At 43.0% G+C, this 12270-nt stretch overlaps 1 protein-coding gene across 1 annotated transcript in view; it reads right to left on the bottom strand.

Moving 5' to 3' along the window:
- nbas (NBAS subunit of NRZ tethering complex) overlaps positions 1-12270 on the bottom strand; it is a 267026-nt gene that overhangs the window by 23296 nt on the left and 231460 nt on the right. Inside the window, exons 47-49 of the mRNA XM_033021570.1 lie at positions 11228-11308; positions 10939-11134; positions 1878-2017 (exon numbers count right to left, since the gene is read on the bottom strand). Coding sequence (XP_032877461.1) covers positions 1878-2017; positions 10939-11134; positions 11228-11308 — 417 coding nt within the window. The remainder of the gene's footprint in view (positions 1-1877; positions 2018-10938; positions 11135-11227; positions 11309-12270) is intronic.

Below are 12270 nucleotides of genomic sequence, written 5' to 3'. Positions count from 1 at the left end.
AAAAACTTCAATTTTGGTCTCATCTGACCAGAGCACCTTCCTCCACATGTTTGCTGTGTCCACCACATGGCTTGTGGCAAACTGTAAACGGGACTTCTTATGGCTTTTTTTTCAACAATGGCTTTCTTCTTGCCACTCTTCCATAAAGGCCCGATTTGTGGAGTGCACGACTAATAGTTGTCCTGTGGACAGATTCTCCCACCTGAGCCGTGGATCTTTGCAGCTCCTCCAGAGTTACCATGGGCCTCTTGGCTGCTTCTCTGATCAATGCTCTCCTTCCCCGGCCTGTCAGTTTAGGTGGACGGCCATGTCTTGGTAGGTTTGCAGTGGTGCCATACTCTTTCCATTTTCGGATGATGGATTGAACAGTGCTCTGTGAGATCTTTTTTTATAACCTAACCCTGCATTAAACTTCTCCACAACTTTATCCCTGACCTGTCTGGTGTGTTCCTTGGGTTTCATGATGCTGTTTGTTCACTAATGTTCTCTAACAAACCTCTGAGGCCTTCACAGAACAGCTGTATTTATACTGAGATTAGATTACACACACGTGGACTCTATTTACTAATTAGGTGACTTCTGAAGGCAATTGGTTGCACTGGATTTTATTTAGGGGTATCAGAGTAAAGGGGGTTGAATACTTTTGCACGCCACACTTTTCAGTTTTTTATTTGTAAAAAAATTTGAAAACCATGTATCATTTTCCTTCCACTTCACAATTATGCGCCACTTTGTGTTGGTCTATCACATAAAATCCCAATAAAATACATTTACGTTTGTGGTTGTAACGTGACAAAAAGTGGAAAAGTTCAAGGGGTATGAATACTTTTGCAAGCCACTGTATATATCTTCATTGGTATATGGTCACACTGATCTGTTCTGCATTTATTTATGCCTATTAGATTCTGTTGTTCTGACATGACAATAAACTCTCTTGAATCTTGAATCAAAAACTTCACGCAAGTTTATAAGCCATGACCTGCCCCCCACAAAGCCAGTCCCTGATAGGCCCTATTCTCTTCCAAATGGAAGTAAATCCTATGCTGAAGAGTCCTCCCCAATGGTTTCTCTACCAGCGTTGCGAGTGCAGCCCTATAGTTATTCTGGATTATCCCCATTGCACTCATTCTTAGTCAATGGCACAACATTCGTTGATCTCCAATCGTCCAGAACCTCATCTGTGGCTGGAGAGGCTGCAAAGATCTTTGTCAGAATCTCCACTCCTGTCTCTGTCAATAACCTGGGATAGATCCAAGTGTTAAAATCATTTCACTTTAAAAAAAAGTTAACAGCACCATGCACTGAAGAAAACTTGCAAGGTTCTGGCTCAATTCATAATCACGTCACTTTTGTTCCACGTTTTAATTCAGATGAAATAATTTCTGCTTCTGTGCAGATATACCCATCAAATTTTAATCCACAGGTTTCTACACATTTGTTTTGACAGCTGTTAATGAAAACTCAGTAAATTGAAGTGCAAATGGAACACAATAATTTACTCCTTTCAAAAAGCTGCTGAGGATGGGTTAATTAAAAATGTCAAATGTAAAAGTGACAGGTTTTGTTCAGGTATTAACGGATATGAGATGACAATGTGTAGATGAAATTAATATACTGGTCAGCCATGAACTAATTGAAGAATATAACGGACTCAAGAAGCTGAATAGCATCCTGATTGACTCTTGATCTTTCATTACGATTGGAAGAATGTAGATGAAATCCACACTGGGATTCTGAAAACAATTCCTGGGAACACTGCATTGTTAAATGCTTAGTTGATAATCTATTTCTATGAAGCAGATCCACAATTTTAAATTTCTGCTGAATCTGCTACCATAACTCTTGGGCATAGCACAATTTAACAAACTGATACTTACGTGTCTTCTTCATTCATGGGTGGCCAAGCTTGAAGAAGCAGAACCAAATGCTCAAATTCAGACCCTGTGTTACTGGATTCAAGCAGTTCCAAAAAGAGCTGAAAACGTTTCTCTTCATTCTCAATGTCACCTACGTTAACCTGAGAATGACAATATTGCAGGAACATCAATTGATTGAATACTTCAACACACCTTGGACAGCTCGACATTAAATTATTGCTTCAACAACAATTCTGCTTTTGTTTTAACATAAATGCAGTTGGTATCCTTAATTTTCTTCAATGACAACATGACAGTACATGACACCGGTGAAAGTTATGTTTTGCAATATCAGCTGATTATATAACAAAACTGCATAGGTCCAAGTGTAGGAAGGAACTGCCGATCTGGTTTAAACTGAAGATAGACACAAAAAGCTGGAGTAACTCAGCCGGGACAGGCAGCATCTTTGGAGAGAAGGAATGGGTGACGTTATTGTGCATCATCATTATATAGCTGTACAATCAAACACTGAGGAAAGGTACAATTGCAGTTCGTTGACACTCTCACTGCACTGAACTTTCAATGTGTATCCCTCAACCTTGATTATAATGATGTATGACTACAAATGTCTCAAAACTTTAGAAACAACAATTGTAATGAGGTTGGGATGGATTAGGATTAGGACTGGTAAGTGAAATGAATCAGTAAATGACAGCAGTGAAATCAAGCCTTGAGACATGAAGCCAAGACCAAAAGATGTGTATTCAAAGGTACATTTCACATTTCAAAATACTAAAGAGATGTTTAATTTGAGTTCGGATGACAAATTACAAACCTATTCATTGTAAAATTTGAGATTTAGCCCAGTCCATCACACAGACCAGGCTCCCCACCATTGACTCCATCTACACTTCACGTTGCCTCAGGATAGTAGCCAACATATCAAATACCTTTCCAATTCTGGTCATTCCTTGTTCTTCTTGCTCCCATCAGTAGAAGATAAAGCTTGAAAGCATGCACCACTAGGCCCTAGCAGCTTCTTCCCTCTGATATCTGACTTCTGAATAGTCCTTTCATAAGCTAGGGTACATTCTGATTCTCTGCGACCTTGTTCTGGACATTGGACTTTTTCTTCGGATGTGCTGCACTGCAATGCTGAGAACCATATTCTGCACTCTGTATCTTTCCCTTTGCTCCATCTAGTGCACTTATTATTAGCATGATGGTATTTATGTGGTGTATTATCTGATTTGATTTTATAGCATGCAAAACAAAGATTTTCACTGTACATTGGGACAAGCGACTAATAAATATACACAATAGATGATCTAGGATGTTTACATCTAGTTTCAACAGCTAATAAAACGTGATGAATTCTGCAAATGATGCATTATGACAGAACATCCACTGTAAAAACTGTTTCTACAATCATAAAGGCTCCAGAAAAAGGTAATTTTAATATGCTGTAAACAAATCTCACTAAGGAAGACACAAACAATCTTCCAGAAATACTAGGGGACTGAGAATCTAGTGGGAGGGAGGAAATGAAGGAAATCCACATTAGTCAGGAAATGGTGTTAGGTAAACAGTCGGGACTGAAGGCAGATAAATGCCCAGGGCCTGATGGTCTGCATCCCAGAGTACTCAAGGAGGTGGCCCTAGAAATTGTTGATGCATTGGTGATCATTTTCCAATGTTCTCTCGACTTTGAATCAGTTCCTGTGGACGAGAGGGCAGCCAATGTAACCCCACTTTTTAAGAAAGGAGGGAGAGAGAAAATGGGGAATTATAGACCAATTAGCCTTACATCGGTAGTGGGGAAGATGCTCGACTCAAATGTTAAAGATGTTATAGCAGCGCATTTGGAAAGCAGTGACAAGATTGGTCAAAGGTCAGCATGGATTTATGAAGAGGAAATCATGTTTGACTAATCTTCTGGAATTTGAGGATGTAACAAGTAGAATGGATAAGGGAGAGCCAGTGGATGTGGTGTATCTGGACCTTCAAAAAGCCTTTGACAAGGTCCCACACAAGAGATTAGTATGCAAAACTGGAGCATATGGTATAAGCGAGTTTGGTATTCCGAAAAACGCAAGGAATTATGGGATTTGTCAAAGGTCACAAGCGATAAAAACTCCACGGCATGGGCACAGACCTGCGCCTCATCTGCAGCCAGGACCGAACCTGGGTCTCCGGTGCCTCAATCGCTGCCGAACCGCCCACTGGACCATTCCCCCCCTCCCCCATCCGGGGGCAGCCAGAGACGTCGGGAGCCAGATGGAAGCGGCGCTCCCAGGCCGCCCAGCCAGCGCGGAGAAGCAGTGCTAAATCCAGTTCAACTCTGCCTGTCTTGCCGGGTTAACCTACACCCCTGCCTGGACTGACGGGACACCAGCCCGGAGCCGTGGAGTTAACGCTGCTTCTCCGCGCTGACTGTGAGCCTGGGCCGTCGTTCCCGTAAATTCAGGCAAGGCTGTAGGTTAACCCGGCGAGACAGGTAGAGTTGAGCTGGATTTAGCGCTGCTTCTCCGCGCTGGCTGTAGGGCTGGGGGCGCCGCTCCCATGGCGGTTCGGCAGCAATTGCGACATTTTGCCACCAGTTCATCAGAAGATAATTAATTACAGCTTCACTCAACTCACCTGGATTAGAGAAATGGCAAAAATCAGCGCCGTATCGGACAAGCTGCAAGTGCACTTGAAGGCACTAGTGATATCCTGCAGCTGTGTAAGCAAGCCCCCGACTGTAAACGATCCCTCGATCGCTGGACAACACCCAACCCGACTGAGGATCACAGATACTATACCTGGAAACACCGGGGAGGCCTCCGGAGCCAACGAGCAGGATTTCCCAGGAGCAACGGAGCTGGAGCTGCCGTCTGCAAGGTGCTCCCCGTTCCAGCGCAGGTTCGCAGAAACATCAGGTACAGTAAGTACAGAACCTGGAAACAACGCGGAGGCCTCCATTGTGTCCGGAAACGTGGCCGATGAGCAGGACTTCAGGTCAGAGATTTTAACAAAGCCAACATTAAGAAATCGCTCCCTAACTTCCACCAACATGTCTCCTGCAGCACCAGAGGACCAAACACTCTTGACCACTGCTACTTGACCATCAAAGACGCCTATCGCTCTATCCCTCACCTGCCTACAGGCAGCAATTGAAGAGCGCACCCCCAGAGGTGAGGACTGTACAGAGCTGGTGGGGGGGGGGGGGGGGGGGGGGGGGGTTGGGGGGGGGGGGGGAAGAGGAACAGCTCCAGGACTGTTTGGAGTCTGTAGACTGGGCAATGTTCAGGGACTCGGCAACAGACCTGAATGAATACGCCACAGTCGTCATGACTTCATAAAGAAATGTGTGGAGGACTGCATCCCAACAAAAACCTTCCGAGTGCTTCCTAACCAGTAGCCTTGGATCAACCATGAGATCTGCATTCTTCTGAAGACCAAATCCCAGGCATTCAGGTCTGGCGATGCAGCGGACCATAAGAAGTCCAGATACGACCTTGGTAAGGCCATCAAAAAGGCTAAAAGGTACCTGCTCTAAGCTGGAGGATGAGACGGATGTTTGGCAACTGTGGCGGGGCTTGAATGCAATCACCTCCTATAAGGCGAGATCAGGAGGCAGCTCAGATGTCAGTGAAGCATCACTCCCTGACGAGCTCAATGCGTTTTACGCATGCTTTGATAGGGAGAACACTGATGTGCCTTCCCGAGCCCCCAATCACCGTGATGGTATTTCGGTCACAGTCACAGAGGCCGACGTCAGAAGATCCTTCAGATGGGTGAACCCTCAGAAAGCGTCTGGACCTGATGGTATACCCGGTCGTGTTCTAAAAACCTGTGCGGACCAACTGGCTGGAGTTTTTACGGACATTTCAACCTCTCACTTCTGAGGTCTGAGGTTCCCACCTGCTTTAAAAGGGCCTCAATAATACTGGTGCCCAAGAGGAGCAAGGTGACGTGCCTCAATGACTATTGACCAGTGGCACTAACGTCTGTGGTGATGAAGTGCTTTGAGAGGTTGATCATGGCGCATATCAACTCCTACCTCGACAAGAACCTGGACCCACTGCAGTTCGCGTACCGCCACAACAAATCAATGGTGGATGCAATCTCACTGGCTCTCCACTCCGCTCTGGACCACTTGGACAACAAAAACTCATATGTCAGGCTGCTATTCATTGACCACAGCTTGGCATTTAATACCATCATCCCCTCCAAACTGGTTACCAAGCTCTAAGATCTGGGTCTCTGCCCATCCCTCTGCAATTGGATCCTCGACTTCCTCATTCACAGACCACAGTCTGTCCGTATTGGTGGAAATGTGTCAGCCTCGATAACAATCAGCATGGGAGCACCTCAAGGCTGCATGCTCAGCCCCCTGCTGTGCTCACTCTATACTCGTGACTGTGTTGCCGGACATAGTGCGAACTCCACCATCAAGTTCGTTGACGACACCATTGATGGGGACGAGTCAGAGTATAGAAGTGAGATCGACTGATTGACCAAATGGTGCCAGCATAATAACCTGGCTCTCAACACCAGCAAAACCAAGGAACTGATTGTGGGCTTTGGAAGGGGTAGGATAGGGACCCACAATCCCGTTTATATCAACGCTTCGATGGTGGAAAGGGTCAAGAAATTTCTGGGTGTGCAAATTTCCATAAAGATTGCACATCAGCGCGTCTACTTCCTGAGAAGATTACGGAGAGTCGGGATGTCAAGGAGAACTCTCTTGAACTTCTACAGGTCCACAGTAGAGAGCATGCTGACCGGTTGCATCGTGGTTTGGTTTGGCAACTTGAGCATCCAGGAGCAGAAAAGGCTGCAAAAAATTGTAAACACTGCCCAGGCCATCACCGGCTCTGACCTCCCTACCATCGAGGGGAGGGGATCTATCGCAGTCGCTGCCTCAAAAAGGCTGCCAACATCAAGGACCCACACCATCCTGGCCACACACTCATCTCTCTGCTGCCATCAGACTATTAAATACAACTTCTGAACTATAACAGCCTATTGCACTTTATCTGTTTATTTATGTGTATATATATGGTCTATGGTATATAAACACACTGATCTGTTTAGTATTTATGCCTAAAAATATTTTGTTGTGCTGCAGCAAGCAAGAATTTCATTGTCCTATCTAGGACACATGACAATAAACTCTCTTGACTTGACTTGAATGGGTACTGATTTTAGATGATCAGCCGTGATCATATTGAATGGCGGTGCTGGCTCGAAGGGCCTACTCCTGCACCTATTTTTCTATGTTTCTGAGTCTCTATTTTCTGCTGTCCAATTACAGATGCACAGTACAGAATTCCGAGCACATTACAGAACCCATCACCACTAGTGAAGTGTAACAAGGGAATTCTAATAGCACATTTTCTCCCTCTAGTGGATAAAATAAGTCGTGAAGATCTAGTCATTAAAGGATCAAGTCTGCAGCAAATTGAATACCTTTAAATTATAAATTCAATTAACTATTCATTACTGTCTCAGCACCTATTATGTCTTAAAATTCAAATACTATTTGCCTCAATGTAGTTTAAATTTTGCAAGACCTATTTTATCCCCCAGCATCATCACATCCACGAGAGCTTATATTTATAGTGTCGAGAAATTAATTAAATATTAAACTCTCTTTAATATCCACAGTCTGACTAAGAGGATTTACATTCTCCCACACAATTTAGTGACTGTTGATAAAATTGCCATCAGTTACACAGATTTATATTCATGCACAAGAGGCTGCAGGGAAAACCGTATGCATGACTTTTGTTTGCACTGGCAGGTGAAAAATAAAATGGTAAAGGATTGGGGGAGCAAGACTGAGAAGAAAAAAGAGTGGAGAGAAAGCAAGAAATAAAGAAAATATCAAATGGATAAGGGAAAAGAGAAGTGTAAATGCTATAAAGAATTGCAAGGATAGAGAAGAGGAAATTGGGAGGGGTGGGAGGGTAGGATTGGCATAAGAGCTGGCACAGCAAATAAGGAGTGTGTACTGTAGGCAAGGAGAAGGCGAGGAGAAAAATACCCAGGAAAGAAAAGCTTAGAGCAGGTGAAGGTGAAGAGGCAGAGGGAGAGAAGGAGGAAATGAAGGGGGAGGAAGAGGGAGGGGGGGGAGAGAGAGAGTGAGGGAGAGAGGGAGAGGAAGTGGGAGAGAGAGTGGGAGGGAGGGAGAGAGGGAGGGAGGGAGAGAGGGAGAGAGGGAGAGAGGGAGAGAGGGAGGGAGAGAGGGAGGGAAAGAGGGAGGGAGTTAAATATTTGAACTTCGGACTTAAAAATCAGACATGGGATAAACTTGTAAATAATGTAAATTTAGAAAAATGTATGTTGAAGAACACAAATAATTACAAAATGTAAATAACTGAAAACTTCCAATCATTGCTGAATGCGATTTTGCAGAATAAAAGTAACCAGCTGCAATTTAACAGATGGCAGATTGCGATTCTGTTCTGGAGAAATAAATCCAGTGTACTTAAGCAAAAATGCTGGGTTAATTATAACATTGACTCAGATTTATTTGCGTCTAATTTTGATTAAAAGTTTCAAGGCACACTCAAGCAGACTGCTGACACTGATTTAATGCAAACCAGAATTTACCGCTGGCTAATAGGATCGTGTTTCCTGTATGATTACAAGATGGATTTTTCCACTACACTGAAACACATGCTTTTGAAGGGGTGGTATTTTCTTTTAGTTTCAGCTTGCAAAGAAGCATCAATATATAATACATAACTTTCACAAAGTGACCGTACTTCTTTTTATGTATTCATTTTTTTGAGTGAGTGCCACTGACCATGGCAACATTTATTGGCTATCCCTGACTGTTTTTTTAAAGAAAGTTTTGATGAGTAGTATAATTGAACTGCAATAGTCCATCTGATGAATGTAATCCAACAACACAGTTAGCAATGGACACAAAGTGCTGGAGTAACTCCGTGGGTCAAACAGCATTTCTGGACAATATGGATAGGTGATGTTTCGTGTCAGGACTCTTCTACAACCTGAAACATCACCTATACATGATCTCCAGAGATGCTGCTTGACTTGCTGAGTTAATCTAGCACTTTGTGTCCTTTTGTGTAAACCAGCATCTGTAGTTTCTTGTTTCTACTATAAGCAATGGAGTTCCTGGATTTCCATGTAGCGTTCAGAAGGAATGACATTGGTATAGTATTGTCATGTCATGATACACTGAAAAGCTTTATTTGTATGCTCTCCAGGTAAATAATCGTGATTACAATCAAACCATACATGAGTACAGCAGGTAGTGCAAAAAGAGTGAGGTAACAAAGTGCTGAATAGTGTTACTGCTAGAGAAAGTAGTTTAACAAATGTATTGAGGTAGATTGAGTCACAGAGGATGCATCCTTATCTTACAAGAGATTAATTCAAGAATCTGGTAACAACAGGGAAGAAGCTTATCTTGAATCCAATGGTACGTGTTTTCAACCTTTTGTTCGAAGGAGAGAAGAATGAATGGCCGAGGTGTGAGTGGTCATTTATTGTGTTAGCTACTTTCCCTGGACAGCGTCAAGAGCAGATAAGAGTCAATGGTGGTAGGGCAATTTCTTGCAGACTTGGGCAGAGCATTGGCTGTGAAACATCCTAAGAAGTTGATTTCAATAGGCAGCAATTGGTAAGTGTCATTGGAAATTTCCTATGTAATACATCTATAAGCAAGGATGGTACATGCATCGGAGGAGCAACTACAGTTGCTGGAGATTGTGTGTACCTGCTCTCAAGCCCTGACTGGTGGCCAAATTCATAGCTTTGTAAGGTGTAATTACAGTGCATTTAATAGCTGCCACAAACAAATGTTGTGTGCCACTGGTAGTAGGAATCAATATTTGCAGTGGCCTTTTGTGATTAAGACTCAGGGTCATGAGGTCAGTTAAAGCCACAGGAATTGGCCAATAAGTAATATGCTATTGATATATCGTAGCAACTGAATGGCTTGCTTGGCCATTTCAGGGAGCATTGAAAAATTAACCGATATTTAGGCTAGACTGGATGAACATGACTGATATCTTCTTAATGGGCCTGTCCCATTTGGCGATTTTTTTAGGCAACTGCTTGCATAGCAGGTCGCCGAAAGTCCGGCGACAACCTACGTCATCCTGACGACAACCTACGTCAAGCCACGCTCATAGATACTACAACATTTTGCGCGACTGAGGAGACTACTCCTGGCGACCACCTGCGAACATGTGGTGACAAACTAGTCGCCTGTAGTTGCCTAGAAAATCGCCTAAGTGGGACAGGCCCTTAAAGGATATGCATAAATCAGGTAGGTTTTTACAGCAATCCATTAATCAGTTCGCACTAACCAATCTGATCTCCCGATGGCTCAGCACTTCAACTCCCCCTCATTCCGAATCTGACCTTTCTGTCCTGGACCTCCTCCATTGCCAGAGTGAGGCCCAGTGCAAATTGGAGGAACAGCACCTCATATTTCGCTTGGGTAGCTTACACCCCAGTGGTATGAACATTGACTTCTCTAATTCCAGTTAGTCCTTGCTTTCTCCCTCCTTCCCCTCCCCCTTCTCATCTCTCCCACAAGCCTACGTCTCCGCTTTTTTTTTTTTTTCCGCCACCCCCGCGACCCGAAACGTTGCCTATTCCTTCTCTCCATAGATGCTGCCTCACCCGCTGAGTTTCTCCAGCATTTTTGTCAACCTGCCATTAATCTCCTGGTCAAAATTACTCAGATTAATGATTGTAAAATGCTATCTATTTTAAAATTCCAATTTATTACAAATTGCAATTCCTTAGGGTTCATGCATAGATTTGAATTTATTTTTCTGATTGTTGATACAAGTCTTCGGGGTAACTTAACCAGTGTCAGCACTGTAACTTAATAATATTTATCATTTGGGGAAATTGGCCTGATAAAACCATAAAAAGGTAAACAATCCATTGTTTTGTTTTTTTCCCGTATAAAGAAATACCATGCAAGCACAATCATCAACTTGAAAAACTTGGATGCAATATTCAGGTAATTGCTGATTCAAATACAATATATCCTTCATATTTTTAATACAACGGTTACAAAATAGGGAACAAAACACATTACCTGCCTCTCTGACCAGCATGCTTTCAGAACAGCCTGAGTTCTGAAAAGCACAAGTAACTTGCTATCCTCATCATTAAGGTGAAATGCCTGCTCAAGAATTTGCAGAACATAAATGCGGGGTTTCACAGGCAAATCTGCATCACCACAAAATGGTCTCAGCCAAGCTATGAGATCATCTGAAAATACGATGTTTTCCCTAGATGACCAAAAAAAAAAAGAATTTGTTAAACGGATTAATATAAAAGCATTTGACCAGTTGTTGGCATCTTTGATATAAAATTGTACCTACCCATTTAAAACACTGGAGTGCACCGATTTGACAATGCCTTCAAGAACTTGAAGAGGATCCTTCTCCGATGGAACATTTGTGCTGTTACCAAATAGACAAAAAAATGATAGAGGCAAGTGAATGAAATATACATTTTGCTTATCCATAATTCATGGGAATTTCTACCGTCTGGATAGGGTACTATATTGTTGTTTTACTGCACACGTAATCTGGACTAATAAACTGAAAGATGTCAATCCAAATCCTGGAATGGCATTTGGAGATTTTGAAATGAGCTAGAAATAAATTGGGAATACGAAGCCCTTTCATTCTCCCAGAGAAAATGGAGCTTAAAGCTGGTAATGAGTTCTTTAGTACCTACACTTGACCTATTTTACCAAACCAATGTGAATAACTTTTAATTACTTTTTTAAGTGGCAGTTGGAAATGACAAGTATGATATATTGACCTTGCCAAAAATATCAACATTTCTAAAAGTAACATGAAAAACATCCATTAAAAGCCCTGTCCCACGGTACGAGTTCATTCCAAGAGCTCCCCGAGTTTAAAAAAAAATCAAACTCATGGTAAACACGGAGAATGAACGTCGCGGGTACGTCGGAGCTCGGGGAAGTCTCTTAGCGCCAACGGCAGGTACTCGGGAAGACTCACTAACGGCAGGTAAGCACGGGAAGACTCGTGAAGGTTTTTCAACATGATGAAAAATGTCCACGAGAGCCCCGAGTCCCGACGAGGGGCCATTGCCGTAAACCTCCGAGTTCGAATCGGGGCAAACTCGGGAGAACTCATGGAATGAACTTGTACCGTGGGACAGGGCTTTAATGGTTCAGCCAACTTCAACTATTTAAAAAAAATCCCAAATGTTATTTGCCTGCGTGCCTGTTAGATTTGCCGGAACAAATCTATGAAATGTTCAGAGGACCTGCAAGTCCTTGTTTTAAAAGCAGAGAAGGTTGGAAATATTCAGCAAGCCAGGCTGCACTTTTACCGTTAATAAACAGTTAATATTTCAGATTGACAACTTAGCATCAGAACTGAGGAAA

The sequence above is a fragment of the Amblyraja radiata genome, chromosome 5 (genome assembly GCF_010909765.2).
Source record: "Amblyraja radiata isolate CabotCenter1 chromosome 5, sAmbRad1.1.pri, whole genome shotgun sequence".
NCBI classification, from domain to species: domain Eukaryota; kingdom Metazoa; phylum Chordata; class Chondrichthyes; order Rajiformes; family Rajidae; genus Amblyraja; species Amblyraja radiata.
Note: the sequence above shows the minus strand (reverse complement) of the source record. Positions and strands in the feature narration are given on the sequence as shown.